At 39.8% G+C, this 25019-nt stretch overlaps 1 protein-coding gene across 1 annotated transcript; it reads right to left on the minus strand.

The window, feature by feature from the left end:
- Positions 1–1208: 1208 nt before the first annotated feature.
- On the minus strand, positions 1209–24998 carry CDC37L1 (cell division cycle 37 like 1, HSP90 cochaperone). Its single transcript, XM_060610190.3, has 7 exons — positions 24697–24998; positions 20525–20806; positions 17556–17649; positions 11279–11394; positions 10797–10919; positions 6846–7010; positions 1209–2854 (listed from the first exon to the last, which is right to left on the minus strand). Exons 1-7 carry the CDS (start codon positions 24826–24828, stop codon positions 2753–2755), a joined length of 1014 nt encoding a protein of 337 aa, XP_060466173.1. The 5' UTR covers positions 24829–24998; the 3' UTR covers positions 1209–2752.
- Between the last annotated feature and the right edge of the window lie 21 nt (positions 24999–25019).

The following is a 25019-nucleotide window of genomic DNA, read 5'->3' on the forward strand; positions in this document are numbered from 1 at the left end:
ACAGAGTCCGAAGCAGGCTCCAGGCTCTGGGCTGTCAGCACAGAGCCCGACGCGGGGCTTGAACTCACAAACTGTAAGATCCTGACCTGAGCCGAAGTCGGATGCTTAACCGACCGAGCCACCCAGGCGCCACGTCATGTTAATTCACTTTTAAAGGGGGAACAGGACTGTTGAAGAACACTCAGTTTTCCTAAAGGTAAGTTATAGGACACTGTGAGCTTATTACACAAAATTTGAAAGAGCCCACTAATGGTGTAACTGGATGAGAATGTTACCCATCTCTATCTCGCAGAGAATAATTCTAAATTCGTATTCTCCCCACTACCATAGATAAAATGACACGGAGTTAACAGGCAGTAAATAGAGTGGTAGCAACCCAATTAAAAAAAATCTTTTGTTAGAAGCTTACTTTTACCAAATAAACAAAAGTCTTTGATGGATCCTTTCAATCATCTGTTGGGACATTTCATCTGTCTGGACAGCCCACCAAAGTTCATTTTGAAATGTGAATTATCCCCTTGCTTAGTACACTCATTATTTCTTAAGGAACAGAGAAGAGGACATTTTTCTTAAAAGTAGTTTGTGGTACTAAAGCAAAATAAAGAAAAATAAAAAGTGTCAATTTATTGTGCTCAGTACTAACCTCTGTACTAACGTACTACTAAATATGTGAAAGTTAAAGTCTTTAAGTGCAAATTATGGCACTCCTAGTGGTTCCCAGAATAAACCCAGTCACACTTACATTCAAAACCCAGAACACTTCCCTTGGAATGTAAAAAAAAAAACAAAACATACACACACACACACACACACACACCTGCAAGTTACACCTTAAATAGCTCTTCCAGAATTCCTGTTTCAGAGAACAAAACCAAACAACCCTTCAGGAGTAGCTTATTCAGTGTGCTGATCACTTCTCTCCTACCGGTAGTCAGTCCTTAATACCTTTAACTTAAAGGCGGCAAATGAAATCCAAAACAATCTGGGTGCTTCCAGGCAAATCCTGGGGAAAAGTGGAGTTAAGGAATGGAAAGTAACGGCTCAAGAAACATGTCAGTGAAATCAGGGATTTCGCTCCTGTGTCTATTCTCTATTTGACAGGAAGGGAAAACAAGAGCTTGCTCCAGAACAGAAAAAAAGAAAAAACCTCTATAACTAGGTCATTAGTTTAAAAAAAAAAAAATTACAGGCTGATGAATATTACCGTATAAATTAGTCAAACATTTTATTATAGCGTATATATTTATATCAAAAGCACAGAAAGTTTTATTCTGAAAACCAGGAAGATTGTGATGTTCCAGAAGTGTGAGTCAGTAATTCCAGTCCATTTCTACCGGTGCCACGTGCCTTATCACCTCAGCCAAACCAAGGTGCAAACGAGGCTACGGTCACAGGTCTGATCACTGTACGGGTCCCTTAGCATTAGCGGTTTCTCAAACTGAGACACGGACTCCCAATCCCAGTCAGCCGTCTTCCAGATGTGTGCTGCTGCTCTCAGTGGGACTCAGCCACAGCCCACACTCAATACACACTGAAGCCCACATTCCCCTAAGTCCGAAGATTCATCCTCAATAACAAGGACAGCACAAGTAGCACTGTCATCTACTTCCAAATAAAATGAGTCATCACACGCCCTGGCACATCTGAAGTGAATTATATAGGAAGTAGTAAAGCTCAGAAGCATTCTATGGTAACTGACCTAAGGACAGCGAGGACAAATGTGGTAAAAGCCATCATTACCGACAAGGATCACCAAATTCTTAGAAGTAAGTAGTTGGGCAGCTCGAGGCAGTGAGGTCTTCAAGAGTTCTCCTGCCTTTTAAAAAAGTCCTTGGGCTACATAAAGAATGAAACAAACAACCATGATTTTAAAAATCAGAATATTCTTCCTGTTTGTTCTTATAGGCCATTAGTATTCTTTTAAAACTTGCTCCCTGAGAGATCCCAAACTATGTCAAGTAAAGAAATTAAGAGTGAGCTTGAAGTTATCTTATTAAAAAAAAAATCTAGGTTAGCTTTATCACTTTTTATATTACTATAACCCTTAATATTAAAAAGTCAACAGGATAAAATTAACTTCTAAGTAATACAGTCTTGAAGAATACATAGGGGGTAAAGTCAGTATCTATATAAAAATGGTATTATACGCAAAGATTTAACTGATGGTGTCGAAAATACAAATGTAATATTATTTTAAAGGGAAAGACTTTGTTTTAATGTTTACCACCCAGCTTATTTAGTAAAGTAGATTATCCACTACTGATTTATTGCTTTTAATATGATGAAACACCAGATTTGACAGCTAAATTAGCAGGATACAAGTACATTTTATCTTTAATTATTTTTGTAGCGTAGGACATGTACATACCCATATAAAAAGAGACTGTAGCAGATGCCTCCTAGAATCAACCGGTTCTTGTAAACATTGCATTTGTGCAGATTTTCCTACTTTGATTCCAAAATTGAGTACAATAAGATTAAAGGCAAATTTAGTAGCCAAAGAAAACCAAAAAAACCCAAAGTCCAGTTTGACGTCCCACAACATATGGTATCACTCTCCTCTCTTCAGAAAAAAAACAAAAAACCTAGCAGCACATAAAAAAAATTTTACAAAACGTTTCAGTACTCTTTTTTCCCCTCCATCAAAACCGAACAAAAATAAAGTGCAGCACCCATAAAAGTGTCAAGAAAATAGCCAAGTTCTTCCTTTCTTGTAACAAAATAGCACTTGGCCTCAGCAGTCTTAACCAAATCATACAGTGTCCATCATTTTGGATTCATCATCTTCTTTATGTACCACTGAGTTTAAACTGCAAAGAGCCGTATTGACAGAATACTGAAGATAATCTGGATTCTGGAAAACATAAATAGAGGGAAGAAACAATGGATGATAACCAGTTTTATGCCAGCATATACAACTACACGTTCAGTTTCACACCGTCTATTTCTCTGCGACGTATGTGGGAAAGAAAATGGACTCAGAAGTCACACTTGGGTTGAAACCCAAGAAGATAAAGAAAAAAATAGACAGGACCATCCAAAGAGGATGTGGCAAAGACAGATGACATACGTAAAAAACAGAAATGTAATAAACAGTTTTTTCCCTTTTAACAAAACGGTGCAAGTTAAATTAGTCATAGAAGGGTACATCTTTCATGTAACTATGTGTACAAAGCTATTGATAATTTAAAAAAGATATGACTTTAAGTCAGCAATGTGTTTTAAAGATTACTATCTAATTACCACAGTAAATATTAAAAATGCAAAACACTTGAATAAGGAAAAAAATACAATTACCGAGTAAAAATTAGTTACCTTCAGAGTGTATTTTGGTTTTTCAAAGATTAAAAACAAACTCAAATGAGAAATTATTAATCTTTTGAGAGGTACTTAGATCCATGTATTAAAAATTGAGAATAAAAGAACATTTTAATTTCAATTTTTGTAGTTCCTAAATATTCTATCTGTTCGTTTCTAAAGCTAAGAAGAAAACCTTATTTAATAAATGCAAAAACAAAACCATTATTTGTTAAAGCACCATGACTAGGGACATAAGCCCTTAAAGACCCAGGACTTTAGGAAATTCTTCCCTAAGGAGTCAATTTTGTCTATTCAGTTGTTCTGAATATCTGCCAGCTACTCTGTTTTACTACTGTTACACCCAGTTTCATCTGTTTATTTTTTTTTTAATTTTTTTTTTTTTAACGTTTATTTTATTTTTGAGACAGAGAGAGACAGAGAGAGACAGAGCATGAACGGCGGAGGGGCAGAGAGAGAGGGAGACACAGAATCAGAAGCAGGCTCCAGGCTCTGAGCCATCAGCCCAGAGCCCGACGCGGGGCTCGAACTCACAGACCGTGAGATCGTGACCTGAGCTGAAGTCGGACGCTTAACCGACTGAGCCACCCAGGCGCCCCTCATCTGTTTATTTAATGAACACCAATGAGGAAAACAGCCCAAAGAGAAGATAGATGCCGTAAACTTTCCCATCTCATAAGTAGGCGGGGTTTTCAGAAGATCCTCTTAGTAAAGTAAATATGTGTAATTCCATTATTTGTAAAAGTCAAAAAGCTAGCCAGAAGTTGGATTATTCCCAATCAAGTCTTGATGAAGGCAACGGCACAAACAACTGAGTGAGGTCTGGAACACTTAAGTGATGTTAGACCTCAGTTTGAGTCCTGCCATCACCACCTAATGCAATGTAATCCTGGAAGAGAAAACTTAGCACACCGTAGTAGATTAAAAAGCTAGTCTACAGGAAAAACCTAGGGTAACTGTCACAACACCTCTAAGAGGCCTTGATTAGTTCTCTCAAAACTAAGGATGAGGGGATTTGGCTTATTTGACAAGATTGTTGTCAACTGAAAAAAAAAAAAAATGAAAAGCTAAAGCGTTACCCAAATTTAAGTTTTATAAAAAATTATTAAACCCTCATCACATTATCCCATTCTCCAAAGAAACAGAGCTAAGACCTTTACTGACAACACAAGCCCAATTCCAAAGGCCCTGAGAACGGAGCTTACAATTACTCTACCAAGACTGGACAGGAGAGGACCTCCAGAACTCAATATCCATCTCCCCAGGAACTGTAAAATCTACGGAGAGACTTAAAAACAAAAAGCAATGAACACACCTAACCTAATCCACACTTAAACTGAACTGATTACCCCATATTCTCATCTAGTAGCATTCCCAACACATTTCTCGTCCCAGTGACCGGTTCCTCCCAAGGGGACATGACTGCGTATTTCGTCCTGCTCCTAGCGTGCGATTCAGCAACCGTCTGTAGTGCAGGTGAGTGAGCAGTGCAGGGGACAGAGATCCGGGACCGGAGTGATCAGCCGCCATCAACTGCTGGACTGACTTGAGGCCGACTGCCTAACCTCCGTGAGCTTCAGTTCACTCATCCATAAAAATGAATGAAAAGGAATCACAAGGTTTTGAGAAGATTAAACGAAACAACATATGAAGGTATTTTGCAATCTACAGACTGATGATAATAAAAATGGGATATTATCATTATGGTGAGCTTTTCTTCCAAAAGCTTCCCCTCAACCAGTCAAAAGTCCTTCGGTGCATCCAGCTGAAATTTTACACAGCCCTTCCCTCCCTCAGGAGGACTGGCGCAGAATGCTCAACTTTTCCAACCACGAGGAACAGTCTGTTAGCCCAGAGGAATTAAGTCTGAACGACCCCGATAATATCAGCAATTTCAAAGTGTCAAAATTGTACAATCTCAGCCCCGCACCTCGCAAATGTGACAGCAAGGAACGCCTAGCAGCAGGCCTCAGCTGCTACCAGTATGTGCAATAAGAACTTAGTTCTCTCAGACCAGAAGCAGCTCTTTGGTAATAGAGGCCAGTTCTCTTTTAACGTAGATCTTTTCCCTCTTATGTTCAGAATCAATGACGTCCCTCCAAGTCTCTTTTTTCCTTTCTATTCATTATGGGGTATCTTCATTTTAGGGGATTTATATATTCTATATATTGGATGTGATGGTGTCTTACAGTCATAAAATTCCCTCGGAAAGACTAGTTAGATGTGGGCTATTTCTCAAAGAAGAGGAAATCGTTACCATATTTAAAGACATTAAGAGATACTCTGCAGGACAAATCAAGGGGGAATATTGCTTATCTATCTAAGAGGTAACATTACTAACTATGTAAAAATCAAGATCTTCATTATTTCTATCCTTGAAAATTAATATTTCCGGCTGAGTTGAGTATTATCAACTCTTGTCCTTAAATTGTCACTTTGGCCTACAATTTATGTAACGGAAATGGTGAAATTATAGTCATAGGTATAGGTACTGAAAATCTCAATTCCTACTGCTTTATGAGATTTAAAACTACAGGGCTCTCCTCACATTGTCTTCTGAATGAGAATTCCCTTTTCACTATGTAGTCAACAGACTAACCTGACTAAAGTTGGTCTTAGAATCTTGGGGTCTGGAAATGAGAGATGACTGAGCTCAATTACAATGCCACTACAATTAGCACAGGCAGCAATTTTGTTGTGGTAACTTAAAACTGCAATCCACAGTATCAGACCACTGGCCTAACCTCTCCTTCTGACATAAGCGACACAGCTGTATCTTGATCTTGTTGCAGAGGCTTAGACGGTTGATGCATATTACTAGAAAGAGCAGCTTAGCATAAGGTGCACTGACATACTAAGCATGCTACCTCTGCTAAGCGACGCCAACATTTAATAAGACAATGTTAAATAAACTCATGGAACAAATCACCTTGGTTGCCACTGAGATGTATGCTCTGAAGCCAACTCATCCTAAGAAATTCTTCACAGTATAGTTCCACTGAGAATGAGGGGCTACTCAGGAGCCATGCTGAGAAGTTTAGGATTGAGATGATCAATAGGTAACACCTGCCCTTAAGGATGCTTAGGTACAAGGGGCCTGGGTGGCTCAGTCGATTAAAGCGTCTGACACTCGATTTTGGCTCGAGTCATGATCTCGAAGGTTATGAGATCGAGCCCTAGTGTTGGGCTCTGTGCTCACAGCACGGAGCCTCCTTGGGATATTCTCTCTCTCTCTTCCCCCCTCCCCTGCTCGCGCACACATACTCTCTCAAAATCAATAAACGTTAGAAAAAAAATGCTCAGGTACAACTCTTCTATATTTGAAGGAGTGGAATTTGGTGTCTAAATCCCCAAGGGAGGGAAGACATTTATTTAGTGACCAAACATGGCATGAGATGAAAGAGTTATCTTTTGAGGCGAAAATATTTAAAATGACCTCACATATATTACATGTAAGAAGAATAGTCCAAAAGAAGAAAAATTGTGTGAGCTAATAAGTTTATAAAGTATTTGCTTTTCCAACTTACTTGTGATAAGGATTCTAACGAACCTATAGATCCAACACCAGAATGGGGAACATGATTCTGAACTGTCATAGGTTGAAAACTTGGTGATTGAGAATAAAGTCTGACTCTTGACTTGAAAGCTTCAAGTTCATTTTTGAACGCTTCGAAATAACCTTCTTCCTCTGCCTAGAAAACACAAAGAAGCAAAGACTGTTTTTTAAGACTTCCAGACCACACAGTAAATTCTAACAAACATATATTAGATCTGAAGTGAAGGAAGTAAAGATAAGGTGAATAGTTTAAATGTATGTAGAAAACACCAAGATCCTTGTCAGATTTGTGCAAACTACCAGTTTCACAGGAATACGAAGAATTGGCTTCGTCCATTTCCCTCTGCTCCAGCAAAATAAACAGCACGCGCACACGCACACACACACGCACGCACACACACACACACCACACACACACACACACACACACACACACACAAATATAACAAAAGAAAGTAGGTATTCTCCGTATTTCTAGATTCTTGACAGGATCCAAAGTAAGTCTCATTTAACCTGTCATATTCATTCTATCCCTTCCCATTGCCAAGCAACAACCAAGGGCTATTCTTAAAACGTTCTAATTCTCCATCGATTACCTGTTTATAATAATTCTCCAACTCTATACTCCCTATTTGTAAAACCATGAAAACTAAATAAAATTCAATATTCACCTCCATTACAGAAGCATCTTAGTGTTTTAGTGAAGCAAATACCTTTTCAACATTACGGAGAGAAGAAAGTATGAATAGTATGCTGCAGGAGGGGAACTCCCTCCAATGATGTATGTAATACAAGCAAGATTCTTGATGTAAAACACCCAACTGGCAGTTGCCTCCACTTAAGTCTCCCCTGCAGGTAAAGAATGACATGGCACATACCCTACACTAACAGGACTTTAGGCTTTAAGTTCAATGATGGAAGAGATTTTGTCAAAATCTCATTCCATGATCTCCCTGGGCCCATTTGTGTGGAATGCTGTGTTTTCTTTCACGTAGTCTAGGTCTTGTGGATTAGTTATTAACATTATGTCCATACAAATCATGCAGACAACATTCCGTGCTGCCATTTTATCTGTTTATGAATCCAGCAGCCACTTCTTTAATTGCAGCATTTCACTTTAATCAGCGTATGGCACTTGTGTGGACACCCAGGACGTCAGCCTGCATACCCAGAGGTAACCCTTCCCAAACGGTTATGCAACTGCTATTAAAGGAACCAAGCGGCACAAGTGCCGGCGTGCCTAAGGCCTCGGGATTGAGGTCTGGAGAGACTGGACTGATTCTTGCCGGAAGTAACCCAGCGTCTCTCTATGCTGCTTTCCCAACTTGTAAAATAGAAAATAATACACCTTATAAAATCTCATGAGGATTTAACGAGCTAATCCATGTAAAGTTGTTAGAATAATACCTGGCACAAGGTAAGCACTCTATGAAAGTCAGTTATTCCTGAACTTAAAAAAAAATTATGAAGAACATAATGTTTACGATTAAAGACTTTTCAGTTCTACTTTGACAAAGTAAATTTCAAAGGATACACACGGTTTGGCTATGTTCCATTATTCTATTAAGCACTAGTCCAAACACAACCAATAATGTAAGGCAAAGAAGAAAGTATGGCTTTTATTATACCTATGTGTCAAGTGAAATTTAGAACAGTCATCATAAGCGTAACTAAAATACCAGCTCCATCATTACTCATTAAAACTCTACTGTTTCGGGGAAATGTCCTACTTAGGCTGCACTTTAGAAGAGTTTACAACATTTAAGGTAGAGCTACTATCACTCTGATACGTTAAAGTTCAATACATTTAATACATTTTTCCCCTGTTTATAAAAGAAAATATTTTCACTCTAGTATATAAAAAAGAAAATGGAAATCACTTATAATTCTCCCATCCAGATGTTATCAAAGTCAAGTTTTTGGTGTATTTCCTTCTAACATCTAATTGTGTATGCTGAAATGTATCAAGTCACTCCTTTGCCTCTTTGGTTTTACTGCTTACACACGTATCCTTCAACAGCATATTGTTCAGTTCTGCTTGTTTTGAAACTTCATAAAAAATACAGGATACTCTTTGCTTTTTCATCCACAGTGACGCTGGTTACTATTTTACCAAATGAACATCCCACAGTTTATTCCTTCTACTGTCAAGAGACACCTGGGTTGCTCTCAGGCTTTTGCGATTATGAACAATTCTCCTCTGAACATTATGTATCTGCACATGTAGCCTTGCTTCTCAAGGGCAGCAGTTCTCAAACTTTATGCTCTCAGGACCCCCACTCCCTTTACACTGTTGAAAATGACTGAGGAACCTGAAGAGTTCCTGTTTTTGTCAGCCATTATTTGTCAGTGTTCACTGTGTTAGAAACTAAAACCCAGGCATTTAAAAATTATCTAAAATATAACAAATTCATTACATGTAAACATTTATAACACTTTTATAAAAAAAAAAAAAAAAAAAAAACCAACCCTATTTCTGAAACAAAAATATTTACTGACAAGTCTGGCTTAACAGAAGATAGCTGGATTCCCACATCTGTTTCTGTATCAAATAACATTTTAGTGTCACTATGGAAACGGTTTTGACTCTAGGCCTCCCAAAACCAGGTCTTGAAGACTGTTGGGTGTCCCTGGACCACATGCTGAGAAACCTGTTCTCTAGCATATACACCTAGAATTTCTGGGTTTTAGCACTTGTTCAACTCTACTAGGAAGTTTTCCAAAGTGGTTGCACCAATTCATACCTCTACAAGAGTGAATGTGAATTCTTAATTGTTCTTCTTGTACAACTTTTCAATCATTACTAATCTAGTAGAGAGTGTGAAATGGATTTAATCTTTCAAGATTTGTCTATTTTTCTTTAATATGGCCAATACATATCACTTCTTTTGATTTACAGCAAAGCATTGCCTCACATCATTAAAAATTCTTAAATTTTAATGTCTGCATAATATTTTATGTACCACAGATTGTTTTTATCCATTCCTCTAGTTGTTGAATTTTTAGGTTGTTTCTTGTTTTTTTCCATTACAAAAGTCATTTCTCTTTAACTGTGAGTTCTTTTATTTTATTTTTGTTAAACTGTGAGCTCTATACATGGAGGATTACCATACCTACACTATACTCGCATCATCTTAAGCTGCAGTCCTTGCATTCGTAGGCAGTCAATACTTACTGGCCTCTTATAGAGCTCCCTTAAGTCTAAATTAGCATGAGATCAGCAATGTAATTTTTTCCCCCGGTATAAAATCTATAGGGTTTAGCCTGTGGCATTCTGGTTGGGTGGCTTCCTTTAATGTATATGGACCAAAGAGGTCTCAGCTAAGGCTTAATCTTCCCATTCATTTATTTTTAATATTTGTTTTTGAGGGAGGGAGAGGGAAAAGGAGAGGGAGAGGGAGAGGGAGAGGGAGAGGGAGAGGGAGAGGGAGAGGGAGAGGGAGAGGGAGAGGGAGAGGGAGAGGGAGAGAGGGGGAGAGGGGGGGAGAGAGAGAGAGAGAGAGAGAGAGAGAGAGAGAGAGAGAGAAGGAGCGCTGGGGAGGGGCAGAGAGCTGGGGAGGGGCGGAGAGGGAGAGGGAGAGGGAGAGGGAGAGAGAGAGAGAGAGAGAGAGGGAGAGGGAGAGAGAGAGAGGGAGAGAGAGAGAGGGAGAGAGAGAGAGGGAGAGAGAGAGAGGGAGAGAGAGAGAGAGAGAGGGAGAGAGAGAGAGAGAGAGAGCGAGCGAGCTGGGGAGGGGCAGAGAAAGAGGGAGACAGAATCCAAAGCAGGCTTCAGGCTCTGAGCTGTCAGCACAGAGCCCGACGCGGGGCTCGAACTCACACACCGTGAGATCATGACCTGAGCTGAAGTCGGATGCTCAACTGAATGAGCCACCCAGGCGCGCCCCTTAATCTTCCCATTTAAAAATATTAAATAGCTACTTACTTTGGCTTTCTGGAAAAATAAACGAAAACACCCTCTTGGATCCACATTACAGTTTTTGGCCATTTCCATAATAAACTGCATCACAACAGCTTGATGTGCTATTTGTTCCATTAGAGCCCCTTTCTGAAAACAGACATTAAAATTACCAAGAAATACCTCTGGAAATATATTTGACATTGTGCTTACTATGTGGATTTTAGAACATGATTTTCAAATAGGCTAAAAAAGAAAAAGGTTTAGAGTATACTGGAACAAAGAAATGAGGCAGCAAAAAAAGCCTACTGGCAAAATTTCCTTATGCTAACTAAAACAACTATAAAAGTTCCCACGGTAAACTCAAGTAGGTCTAAAAACAAAAAATTATAATTCTATTTAATAACCTTCCTGTTTTCATTTAAAGGAAGTAACATAAAAAACAAAAAACCAAAAAAACATATCAGAATTAAATTAAGGGTCCCAGAAACTCAAGGTTTACACAATACCTGTTCAGCTTCTAGATGAAAACACCATAAAATAAGATATTTAGCAGTTTCTTCACATACAAGGTATGGATGGTCAGACAAAAATCTCTGACTATCATCCCATCGACTCAACATACCTATAAAAAAAGGATTAAATCACAATTGTCAAATACTCTTCTAAACAAAGAAATGGTATTTTAAAATGATTCTCTTTAAAGACAATTCACATTACTACAGCAATAGGTTATGGTAAAAGAGCAAAGAAAGAATAAAACTCTTTTAAAGCAATACCCAATATATTGGAAACAGCTTCCAAAATTCACAGAAAGTTTCATTTCAGATAATTAGGTTAAAATAGGGCGACTGGTTTAAAGTAAAAAAAATCCTGCAGCTGAGGAATGCCTGAAATTCCAGGCAAACTGGCTGGTCATCCTAGGCGGAAGTACGTACAAATGATTTCAAGACACTCACTATTATTTACTCACAGAATACAAATTTTTCTATTAGAAAGATGGAGAAGAAAGCAAAACCTCAAGAAACTATACTTAGCAAAGACGTAATAAAAGTGAAAAACCCCATCATCTCTAATTTATTAAAAAATGTCTAAGCTGATAAAGTCAAATGTTGACAGCAGAGAAAACCAATCAAGTATGATAATAGTAAATGTACTTTAACCATTTAGTCATGTTTATAACACACAGAAAACCTTTTAGAAATTAGTGAAGCATATTTAAAAGCAGATGCCATTTTGCTTCAAAATATCAAGCTAATCCAAATACTACTAAAGGTGTATCTGTATCTTTATCCAAATTAATAAGAAATTTGGCCAAAAAGTCAATACCATCATGGAACCAACAAAGCGTTCAGCTTTTAACTTTGTCCAGTAAGCTTTACACATGAATAAATTAAGTAGAACAACATTAGCTTTCGACTCTTAAGACTCATCCAAAGAAGTCTGTATGTCACTGAAGCATTCTGGAAATTTTAGAAGGTGGTGTCAATAGTTTGGCAGTGACATCTTTCCTCTAGATACAAATTGAACTTCTATATGTTAAAGTTCCACATTAGAACACAAAGAAGAACAAAACTGAGGACAAATGTCTTTTTGACAAACACACGTTTAGCAACACATGGGAATCGACTGAAAATAAATGATTACTGTTTCTCATTTAAATAAAGGAGGGAGGAAGCATTTTAGCATTTTCTCGTAAAGAGTTTTATTAAGTATTTTCCCAATGCTTCAGATGGAGTGAGTAGGGCATTTTAAATTCTGAGAAACAATGATTTTGAAAGTTACTTAAAACTACTTCTCAAGCTACAGTTAAAGAGTCTAATAACTTCTGAGGGTCAGATCTAAAGAAAGCATAATCCTTATTTCTTATACCTGAAGCCATAAAATAAATCCTATGAAGCAGTTTTGCGTTAGCTTTGTTAGAGTCCTGAAGAGGTATTTCAACTCTATCCACCATCCACACAGAGAGCACTGCTTCTGTTTACTTCTCCATGGCAGCATCATGACTTACTGAGGCACCCAAATCCTATCCATTTTGGTTTCTTTTACAGGAAGGATAATACGAAATGGTTAGTGACATTTATAGGATCATGAGGGTGTCATCGAATGTTAAAAATTTTAAACTATCCATTTAATGCCTAAGACAAAATACTTGAGGTTGACCACAGCTTTTCTTTATCTGAGAAATACCTCTCATCACTTGATTTCAAAAATGCATACCGATTATCATGAAACTGACACGTCAGGTTACAAGAGCCCACACACACCTTCGTGGAAAGAGTGTGGCATTTTATGAACAAAATACTTCAAGAAACTCCAGGGCTTTAGTGGAACAACATACCTGAAATCACTGTGACGTTATTTTACATTTGTAAACAAACTATGAGTAGCACAATCTCTCGTGGTGACTAAAACAAGCAGACTCAGAAACAAACGGCCTAGGTCCGAATACTGGCCTTACCATCTCCTATGCCTTGGCTAGCTCTATGCCTCCTTTTCCTCTTCTGTAACATAGGGCTAAAAATAGTATCTCATTCAGAGGGTTTCTGTTGAGAATTAAATGAGTTAATACACACGAAGCATTGGGGACAGTGCCTGACAAGAGGGTACATACTAGGCAGTATCAACACAAAAGGGAACAATTCCCTCTTTCAGCGAATATTAGACGCTTTGGAGAAGACTAATATAGTCATTTCAACCGGCCGGCCAATCTCTGAATGCTCGAAAAACCTTATCTTGATGAATTAGAATGCTTTAATTGTGTGCTTCCACGTATGTATTTTCCTGAACATCTAAATCCCAGTCCATCCACCAGCTCTCGATATTCCACCGGATTCCTAAAACGGTTGCCCAAGACACACGACCTTACTGATTTCCCTTTCCTCTTGGCGTTACACTTACAGAAAAACAGATCTGAAGCCTTCACATCACACTAATGATTTTCCTGTTTCTAGCTGCTGAAAACATCCCAACAAGGTTGAGAATTTCTCAGTGGAAGTTAAATAACCTCTTCTTCTGTATTTCCCGAGTCCCAGATCACCTGTATTTCCAGTCACCTGCCACCAGACAACTATTTCTACCTACACGTTTGCACATAAACTCCTCTTATTTGGCACCAAACCCATTTTTCTCTCCCTGCCAGCTGCAGTGCTTCACAGGCTCCATGTCACCCACTCAAGAATTCTAGAAATTCCTCTAGACAATTCCATTCCTCCCACATCAAACTGATCACCAAGTCTTGTGGTGACACTATTATAAGCTGTTAAGATGGTGAATCATGTTAATAAATTTTCCAATGTTAAGCCATCCTTGAATTCTTAGGATAAACCCTTTAAAAATACTTCTTTTTCATGTTATAAAAATGATGTACATTCATTGTGAAGAATTTGAAAAATCCAGAAAATCATCTGCAATCCTACTACAAGAGATGATTAATGTTAATGTTAACACTTTAATGTATTTCTTTCTGGAATTTTTTTTTCAGTAGGCTCCACGCCCAGCGTGCAGGGCCTGAACTCATGACCCTGAGATCAATACCCGAACTGAGATCAAGAGTCAGACACCTGCCTGAGCCACCCAGGGGTCCCAGGGCTTTATTTTTAATTACTTAAATAAAATCAGGTGCCTGGGTGGCTCAGCTGGTTAAATGTCTAACTTTGGCTCAGGTCATGATCCCACGGTTCGTGGGTCTGAGCCCCACAGCAGACTCTGTGCTGACAGCTCATTCTGTCTCCCTCTCTTGCTGTCCCTCCCCCCTCCCCTGCTCCTGTGCTCACTCTCTCTCTCAAAAATAAACACTGAAAAAATTTAAAAAAAAATTAGAATCATATCATGCATATTAGTTTTCTATTCATTTCACTCCACATTCTATTCAGGAGTTTTTATACTAAATGTTTTTCAAAAAACAGGGTATCAATGTGGTTTCGAAAAGCAATATGTAAGCGCTTACATTGAGGAAATGGAATATCTACCTTCAATACAAATGAGAAAAATCCCATCAGAGTATTTATGCAAACATTTACATCTTTCAGTAAAAATTCCAGTGACGACATCCCACATAGATTCAAAGATGTTAAATCACAGCTAACTTTGGCTGGAAGTGAAAAGCTGATGTACCATGAAAAACCGTGTTAGATCATCAAAAAGCAGCTCTGATGATCACAAAGAAAATGAGGTCAGAGACGCACAGGACTTGGAATAAAACTTCTGGGAAACTGAAAAGAAAACAGACTTTGCTGCTAAATTGGTATATTTATAAAACACGAGTTAACTAAATTAACAAATTAAATTCAACTGTAGGGAGGGAAATCCAAGATTTCATTGCTTCAAAATACTCCACGATATGGTTGTACCATTTATCATTAGATGGTAAAGTCACATAAGTAAGATGGTCAACAAACAGCACAATGGAAACGTTAATGTGAGGCACACATGAAACCGCAGGGCAGTAACCGGTGTCAGGTCACCGGAGCCCTTCACAGCTCTCTGTGTCTCAGGCTCGTGCCTTCCAAGAGTTGGGAATGCAAGCCAAGTTTGGAAAGCCTCCGCCGGAAACTTTAATTACAGCTGCTATTCCAGATGTGATACACTTTGAAGAAGTGTATCAATGTAGTCATAATCCTGACAAATGCTTCCTTCACTCTCCACCATAATAAGCATAGAACACCAGAAACATCTGCTTGCACCCAGCAGGAACAGCATTACACTTTCACTGAGCTGCCTAAGGTCTCTGGCTGCTCTGTGCCACAATTCAGTCCACAGGGACTTCCATCATCCCACCATCCCGCATGCCTGCAAGCTGGTCACGTCATGCTGACAGAACTTGGTGAGCAGGAAGTGGCAGGTATCCCAGATGTCTTGGTAAGATATATGCAGGCCAGAAAGTAGGAAAAAAACACATGGAAAATTTGGGAGCCTACTACCTTAGTAACATTTCTAGGGATCCAAGGAACTGCGGCAAGTAGGACATCTCCTCCAAAGGAAAAAGGCAGCGTGCATTTCCATCAAAAAACAGGCACAGTGTGAATCTGGGAGTGGCTATGAGGTCTGGTTGACTTTGGAGACAATAAGGCTCTGATTAGTCTTACGGGATGAGACAATGGAAGCCCCAACACGCAATGGCAAAACCTCTCCTTATCAGTCCTCTACGTATGGAGGTCAAGTCAGCTTTTTTCCTCAGCCATCTCCCTGTCTGCATAATATTGTATAAATTCAGGACTCTCGGTGGCAGACTTGAGATCATGCAGAGATTCAATGGCACGGGATCTCCCATTAAGGATATTCCAGGATAGCCTCTCAATACCTAATTTGCCAGTAGCAGAAACCAGCGCATGGTGGTGCCATGCTTCCACCACTAATACATCTGTGGTCCTACTAAATGAGTTATTGCCCACATCACATTATTTCTTGACCCAGAAATTCATTCTACAACAAAAGACATGAAGACAAGAGGCTCACGAAATTCACTGGTCCTATAAACATCACCACCCAGAAGCAGGTATTATGGAATGGTTAAATGTTTTGCTGAGGACTTAAAGAGTCGTAGTGCCAGATGGGTTACAATACCCTGTGAGGCTGGGTCATTCTCCCACACAGAATTGCTTATTAAAGTGCTCTGTCTGCAGCAAAAATGAGGGGACCATGTTGCACCATTAGGCTTCCCATGGCTCCAAAGCTTACAGAAGGCCATCTGGGTGAGAGCACCTTAAAAGATGCTCTTCTAGTACATGGAAGCAAGGACTCCAGGTGGGAGTGGCAAATCACACTGTCACAACCAAGACTCATTTACAAAATTGTAAAAAGTAAACCCTGTTCGCTTCGTCAAGTTCTATTCTTTACTTAATTCGAATACACAGCCTTTCTTTTTTTAAAACAAAGAGAGTGAGAAAAATGAATCCTTTATGAATGAACTACAGAAAAAGGGGAAAAATCCAAAGTAGTAGCAACCGTTTTAACGTAACTGAAGGATGAATGAAATTCTAAACGCTTAGGGGAAAAAAAACACCTTTGGAAGTATATTTCCAAATGTCACTTAATAAGATGAACATACTATAAATGAAAACTACGTTGACTAAATTAACATGTGACTTGGGATCAAAATACAGACCTTGAACCTTAACCACTAACACTTCCCAGAAGCACTCTCTCCCCAGCAGCACCACACTGCTTACGCAGTGCAACATGTTATTTCCCAACTCTGCACTCGCTGCTGCTCCCTCATCTACACGGGGACCTCCTCCTATGTGTTCTTCAGTCTAGCTCAGATGTCACCTCCTGTGCGAAGTCTTCACTACATCACCCCAAGCCCGCTGTCTTTCTTCAACAGAGGAAACTCGTTTTCAGTACCCTGTAGACATATTTCTATTACTGTACTTATCCGAATAGCAGCTGAAGGATCTGCGTGACTTATACAGCAACTATTCCCAAACCTGAAAATAACGAATGCTAATCAGATGCCAATGGAAGCAAAGAGGGAAAAAGAGAAAAAGCAAAGACCAGTTGGGAAACAGAAAGATGCTGTGGAGTAAACAAAGACTAGGTCTTAGAGGGCAGCATTATATAATAGACTGAATTTTGCTTCTCTTCACAACTTAGTTTGCTGTCAATCTATTTATTATCCAAAAAAAGGGTCTAAAACAAGAGCTCTACAACTGTGCCAGAAGTGGCTATCCAAAAGGAGTTTTGTCATTTACCTTCTTTTTGGTACCCATTATAATACAGACACTTTTTGTACACATATTTATGGTATCACTTTATAAAAGAAGGAAAACTAAGCAGCACACTTACCAAAATGTCTGATTTTTTGTTCATATTTCTGCATAAATGATTTGGATTTATCTTCATCTTCTATTTCTTTTCTTTTATCTTGATTAATAAAACTCTAAGAAAAAAATTCTTTAAGTTAAAATCAGATTTTATATTCTAACTGAATCTTTCTCAGATACTGAATGCCTAGCAATCCTTCCTATAAACACTATAACAAGATGGTACAGTATTATACTGATATTATATCATTAAATTTATCTGTTAAACTCATTTAAAAAGTTAAAATTTTCTGTACTAGTTTCGACAGTTTTAAAAAGTGATGTATGTGTGAAAATTATAAATACTTTAGAAATCATACAAATTCCCTATTAAAGCACAGAGAGATCCTTTACATGAATTGCATGTAAATTTGCATTATTCATTGCTATTAAATATTTGCAGCTCTAGTCTAATCTTCGGAGTTCTTGCTGGAAATAAACTTAGATTTTCAAAGCATATAGAGAATGAAGTATATCTGATATAACTTCTTGGCTAAGACATAAACCTAAAATATAGACCCTTGGTTTTAAACTTTTCTTAGGAAAGGCCAAACAATTTGATTCTGAAATCAAGTGCAAATTCTATTAAGGAAGTGCTTATTTTCAATTAAATAAGTCATAAAGCAGATCAAGATGAAGTTTTTATCTAGCCAGAAAAACTGGCAGGACAGTTTCTCAGAACATTCTGTGATCACATTTAAACCTTGAGATCATCACTGCCAAAAAAGAAAATTGCAAACCAGCTCTGCCAGTTTATAATCTGAAAGCACACAAATTTACATATTTCAAAATAAAAGCATTTTTTCTTTTACATATCCTGCTATCTAGACCAGCACTGTCCAATAGAAATATAATCCAAGTCACAAATATAAAGTTTTCTATTAGCCACATTAAAAAGCAAAAAGAGACAGATGAAATTAGTAACCCATTTATTTAAACCAACATATCCAACGTATGATCATTTCAACATGTAAGCAAGACAAAAAAATATTCATGAAATATTTTACTCGGTTTTGTACTAAGTCATCAGAATCTGGTGTGTATTTTACACTTACAGCACATCTCAATTCGGACTAGCCACATTTCAAGCGCTCAATAGTACATGTGGCTAGCGGCTATCGAGTTGGACAGCGCAGATCTAGACCAGTCCTCTCAAGTCTCAAGCTCCCAGACAAAATCAATGTACGATTTTGAGCAAATGACTGGAACATAAAGATAATCCTAATTAAAATGTGGTATAAATGTAGGCTATGTTATAACCCAAGTTCAAAAACAAACAACAACAACAACAAAAACAATTAAAAGCAGAGACAAATGAAAATGTTTTCTTTGTGACCACTGTGTTAGGAGACATTAACTTTATAAAACAAAGAAACACTGCCTTGACCATTCTCTCTGGAAGAAAAAAAATATTTTAAATAGTTATGGTGTATAAATGCAAACCAGAAATAAAGTAAGTGCTAAGAAGACACACCCCTTGGAACAATATATATAGACAGACACAGTGAATCATTCAGATAAAGAATGATCTTGGTATGTGTTCAGGGGTAAATAAATATATACTGGCATGAGCACATAAAAAGTCTAGAAAGATACAACTTACTGTTAACAGTGGTTATCTCTGGGAAATGAAACTGGAAGTGAAGGAAGCCTTTCAATTCTATTTCACATACTCGTGTGTTGTTCTGTTTTTAATTTTTTTTTTTTTTTGAGGGGAGAGTAGTGGGGGAGGGGGGAAGGGAGAAGGGGAGGAAGAGAACGAGACGGAAAGAGAGAGAGAAAGACAGAGACAGAGAGAGAGAAGCCCAAGCAGGCTCCATGCCCAGCGCAGAGCCCAACGAAGGGCTCCATCTCACAAGCATGAGATCATGACCTGAGCTGCAATCAAGAGTCAGACACTTAACCCACTGAGCCACTCAGGCGCCCTTGTTTCGTCTTTTGTAATAAACATGTTGCACTCACAATTTTTCTCAACGTGATAAAGCACTGATCGAGCTAGTCGTGTACATTTAACCTGTGTGTATTACTTGCTGCGGCAGAACTAGCGCTGGTCCAAGGGAAGGAAATTAAAAGCGCTTAAGAGGGTAGGTTGAGAGTGGATGCTAGGACAGAAACCAAGAGTGTTATAGACTGAGAAGTCTACAGAGTAATGATGGTTAAAGATAAAGTGAATATGGACTTACACAAGAAAGAACAGTCTATCCCTGAAGCTTTAAGTTTACAAAGAAAAAGAAGTACTACTTTGCACAGTAGTAAAAATGCATTTCATTGCCCATTTCTTCTTCAGACGTGACAAAGAATAAAGGCCACGAAATCGAGGGCGAAACAGAACACTACCCTTAATGACTACTAACTTGGCAAAAGTACCGTACTAGTCCCCTCGGTTATGTTGGTAGTGCTAAATCTGGATTACTACCCGAGGTTTACTAAACACACACCAGGAAGTAACAGTGAAACACTCGTTCACAGACTCCGCATCTGCACGTCAGCATTACGCAGCGGACAGCAAGCCGACAGAAACAGCAGAGAGCTCTCGTAACATCTGAGCTTTACCACATGCCAGGCCCCGTCCCGTGGGCTTTTAAGACATTACCGTATTTAGTCTTCATACCCACCCTTTATTGCTGAGGAAACTGAGGCTTAGAGAGGTTAAGTGACTTGCCCAAGGTCACAAGCAGCAGCATGTGACAAAGCTGAGGTCTGAGGCGGTCTGATTCCAGTCAACACTCACATTCGGCGTGCTATGCTTCGGGTCCGCGCCACACAGTCGCGTTCACGACCGCCCCCGTTCGACGCTACGGGGATACAGGTTTCCTGTAGCCAACGCTTTTCATAAACTGTCAAAACCGTACACCATTCACAGCAATCTGCCGCTTTGCTACCAAATGCGCACAACTGGTCTGTACAAACACTCAATTTCTTCTTTCATTATGACCCAATCAGACGTCGTACCTTATTAAAAACATCCTTGCTAATGGCATCCATGTTCCACAGACACATTCTCTCTCTCTGTACGAGAGCCTCTTCTTTCTGCCTCCACTCTTCTTCATGTTGCTTCAGCTCCGATACCGCTGTCTGTGCTTTGGCATGTTCCTGATCCAAGGACTCCGAGTTATGCAGGGCTAGGCTACCAAGTTTCTGCTGAGCTTCTGCGAGATTCCATTTGCACGCCACAGAGCTCTTGACAAACTCTTTCTGCTTTTGGCAAGCCAGTTCAATTCCATGACTATACATCTGGAAACAAAACAATATTGTAAGAAACGAAGACGGCCACGGGTATGTTTGTGCAGCTCAGTTTTATTTTCTTGCAGTCAAGGATTTCTGTACAGTCTTTTCCGGCACACAGGTATTCTGCCTTCTGTGTATGCAGAGTTATACTTTTATATTATAGGTCTTCTCTTCATCAACTAGATTCTAAGCTCCTTTATTAATCTATATACCACTTCCTTGACAACCATCAGGCAAAAAGCCTGATCATCAGCACAATGTTCTACACATAGCTGGTGCTCAAGAAACATTCGATTGACAGCTTCGTAGTACTGAAACAGCACAATAATTGGGAGCAAAAGCTTAAATCTAGTTCCTCACCTTACAATATACTGAAAACCAGATCTTTAGGGTTTTGTTCTCTATCACACAGATAGTCTTTAACTTAATCCTAGTCAAAACAGGCAGAGCTATCAAAAAAACAAACAAAAAAAAACAACAAAACTGGTCCACCCTGATGACTGCCTCTGTTCCACTCATAAGCAACAGGAATTAGTCATAATATTTACTGAACCACTACATGTAGGGCACTTTAGTGTTTAATTCCTTATATACCTCAGCTCTATAAAACAAAAGCTGAAGGTTCGTTCTTTAAGACTTCTCAGCCAAAACGCAGAACAATTTCAAACTACGTATTCCGAACGATTTTACTTCGATCTGTTCCCTAATCTGCACCACTCCTCAAGTCCTTATAATTTCATACCTCAATTATATAAATACAGTCTTTCTCACACGAAGCCATTCTCCACTCCACACCGGACTTGGAGTGATCTTGCCAAAAACCAAATCCGATCATTTTCCTCGTTCTTAGAGTCCTGGGATAAAGCACAAACTGCAGCGTGGCGCAGTCCTTCGTGATCTCACTTCCTACCATCTCTCCAGACTCAGTTCCAGTTACTCTCCCCCTCGTTTGCTGCTTCTTTCCACCGCCCACCCCTTTCACCGTGGCAACCCCTCACCCCCCCAACTCCCATCTCCATTCCAGATTCTGGCATCACTTCCTTACATCTTCTCTAATCCTTCCTTTCCCACCCAAGGTCTGCATACTTCTTAGTGGTGTTTTCACACAACATTGTGCTTAATTGTCTACTCAACTATCAGCTTCTCGAGGGGCTAGAATTCCCTAAGTCTTAGATGAATAAATGATTCTTCACTTCTTGTAACAGACTAGTGGTGGCAAATACGTTTTGCAAGTATTTTTACAAATATTTGAGGCAAATAGCACTCAAGGTCTTTACTTTGGAGCCGAGTCTTAGATTTCTACTGCAGCAAATGTGGATGTTGTTGCTATTCCGGTGTTTTATTTACTCATTTAGTAGGCTTGAAGCCCAGGTATCACAAGGCCCTAACCAACCAAGTAATATATATAGATATACATATTTTGCTATCTGAAAATAGGAGCAAGAATAACTGTAGCCTAGCTATGCTTGAGCAGGAGCCAGAAAAAGGAGAAAAATGAAGCTATAAAATTTATCTTATAAGAAAAGACAAAAGTATACTAAGAAAGGCATATGGACAAATGGAAATGCCCTGCATTTTCAAATTGTGTGGGAGCAAATATTCATGTCTCAAATCAAACACAGAAATCTTATTTCCAAATTCTAAAAATGATTCATGTTTAAATTCTTCTCCACAGACTATACAGACAACATCTGGCATTTGACCAAACTATCCAACATGTATTGAGATGATTAAAAAACAAAAAACAAAAAGCAAAAAAGGTCATATTTTACCTGTGAACATATTGAGGTTTTAGGGGAACATTAAACATGACTATATTTTCATGAACATAAATTCAAAAAAGGAACTGCTGGCATTAGGTTTACTAACATCACTTTACAATTAAAAATGCTCAAACAGGATCTCTAAATTCCCAATTGCTTTTTACTTTAATTGGATCTCAGAACTGTACATCACATATGACATTAAGATGTCTAGATTCCCCATGTCTGGTAAAATTAAACCGAAGCTGTTTTTTGAAAAGATTATAAAATGCTTACAATTTGAATTTAACATTTTATTCTTTCCAAATATCCCAATCCCAAAACTTAAGTCCTAAAGCCAGCAAGACAAGTAAGTAGGTTATAAACACATGGACAAACTTAGCATTAGTCACTTGGCAAAACGTAACGCCAAAGGTAGTTTCAGCCTCGTGGTGTGACATCACAGGATGGGAAGTGCAGCAGGTAGGAAAAAACACTGTAGTAGAAGGCAGAAGTGGGTGCCAGTTTTAATTCTGCCACTAACTGGCTACAGAGTCTCAGAGAAATCACGTTTAATGAAGAAGGTAAGCCTGTTTACTTAGAAAATACCTCCAGCTAAATAAGCTTATAATTCCAAGTGCCTAAGTAAAGAGTTAATACACAGATATTTTCAAGTTTATCTTTTTAGTAATCTCTACACCCAACATGGGGCTCAAACCCACGACCCAGAGATCAAGAGTCGCATGCTCCTCCGACTGAGCCAGCCAGGCGCCCCTCACAGATATTCTCGAAGTTCAGAGTTTATCTCAGGTTACTTTTGTGATTCAACCACAAGGCGCTGAAATGCTGGAGACCTTTTATTTTCTCTCCATATGCCTTCAAAATTGACAAGAGCAGCTGCTGTTCATTTTTCCCCCTCCATAACACATTCATTATATGCTCACATAACACATTTTGTATATACAGATGACACTAGCGATCCATAATTAGGGGGTGACTACTAACCTGTCGACTCTCATTCTGTCCTCCTAAAAAATGCCTTGCACTTTCCCAGAGACTGGCTGGCCGAAGTACAGTCTATGGTTATGAAACAGCATTTTTCTCCCTGAAGCCAACTAACCCAGTGTACTGGGCACAGGACCTTACACTTATTAGCAAATGATTTAAATCACTCATCTTTGCTAACAGCAAGATGTGCCTAGAGAAAAGCTGTTAATTCAGTTAAGCTCTTAGGGACCCTACTCTGCAAGCCTGGAAAGTAGAGACATCCATAACCGTTTCTCCGGACATATTCGTGTTTAGTCTGTGTTCTTAAAATATTCTTCCAAAACACCCAGATTAGGAGAAAAACCGGGATAAGGTGATGAGTAGGTAAGCACTCCCTAAGACAGGACTCAGAAAAATCCCAAAGGGTACCTCATTTGGGTAAGTTTCAGAGGAAAGAAGGCTGGATTGAAACCCACAAGTAGCACCGGGAATCTGAGGAAGAACTCCGAAGAAAAGGGCAAACGTGTGCCTATGTGTTTTCACTGGAGACTGATGTGGAGCAAAACTAAAAACCTAACTGGAGGGGAAATGGTCACATTAATGGGACGGGTTTACACCCCCCTCAAAAGCGAGGTTTTACGGAATTTATTCGGATGTCCAAAGTCAATGAAATTGGATCCTAAATTTGTATAAAGTCAGGAGCTCAGCGAATTATTGAAACACAACCAACCCTTCGCTGTTCCTAACTATTAAGTGGGCACAAGTATTAGGGCCTTCAAGAGAATAAAGTGCTCGGGTAAAAACACGCACGAGGAGACAAAGGGTCAACGTTAGAGCGTTAGCCGCCCCAAATCTGGGTGCTGTCGGGGGGGGGGGGGGGTCGGGGAAGGGGGAGGAACATCTTTCCAGGATGGGAAGAAATTAGCCAAGGTGAAAAGGTGTGCGTGGAGGTGGAGATTGGGAATACACGGCCAGCCCTTCTCAGAAGCCCTCAGAAGATGCTACAATAGCCGCGGGATGGCATCAAGCCCCTGACCCCCGGGAGTGAGATGGGGACGCAGAACAGGGTACAGGGAGGGTCGCAGGGGCAGGGCCGCGCTGGTCCCCAGGCCGGCACCTCCCCAGCCAGCCCCCCCTCCCCGCCCCCGAACGCGGGACCCCTCTCACCTGGGCGCCGCCGCCCGGCAGCTGCGGGCAGCGGGGAGAACTGGGGGACACGTCCAAGTCACTCTCTTCCTCGGCCTCACCCTCGGCCCGAGGGAGGCTCCAAGGTCCCGGCGGCGGCCACGGCTGCTCCATGTCCGGCTGCCCCCGGCCCTAGAGCCGCCACTGCCAACGGGCTTGGCGTGAGCGGAACCTGCTGCGCGGAGCCAGCCGCCCCAGCCTGCCGGGGCCGTTACCCAGAATCCCTCTGCTGGCCGCGACGCCGACGCACACCCCGCGCTGGCCTGGGCCGCGGACGGCGGAAGAAGACGGACTGACTTGGCTAC

This window comes from Panthera onca, chromosome D4, assembly GCF_046562875.1.
Source record: "Panthera onca isolate mPanOnc1 chromosome D4, mPanOnc1 haplotype 2, whole genome shotgun sequence".
Taxonomy (NCBI): domain Eukaryota; kingdom Metazoa; phylum Chordata; class Mammalia; order Carnivora; family Felidae; genus Panthera; species Panthera onca.

Bases quoted from the DNA above. Each gene is read 5' to 3' on its own strand.
- CDC37L1 (XM_060610190.3), bottom strand. From the start codon at position 24,828: ATGGAGCAGCCGTGGCCGCCGCCGGGACCTTGGAGCCTCCCTCGGGCC. The intron at 10,920-11,278 runs GTATTGTGTAAA...GTCTGTTTTCAG, and splicing joins TTCATCTAGAAGCTGAACAG to AAAGGGGCTCTAATGGAACA. The intron at 7,011-10,796 runs GTAAGTAGCTAT...TGTGTTTTCTAG, and splicing joins TATTTTTCCAGAAAGCCAAA to GCAGAGGAAGAAGGTTATTT.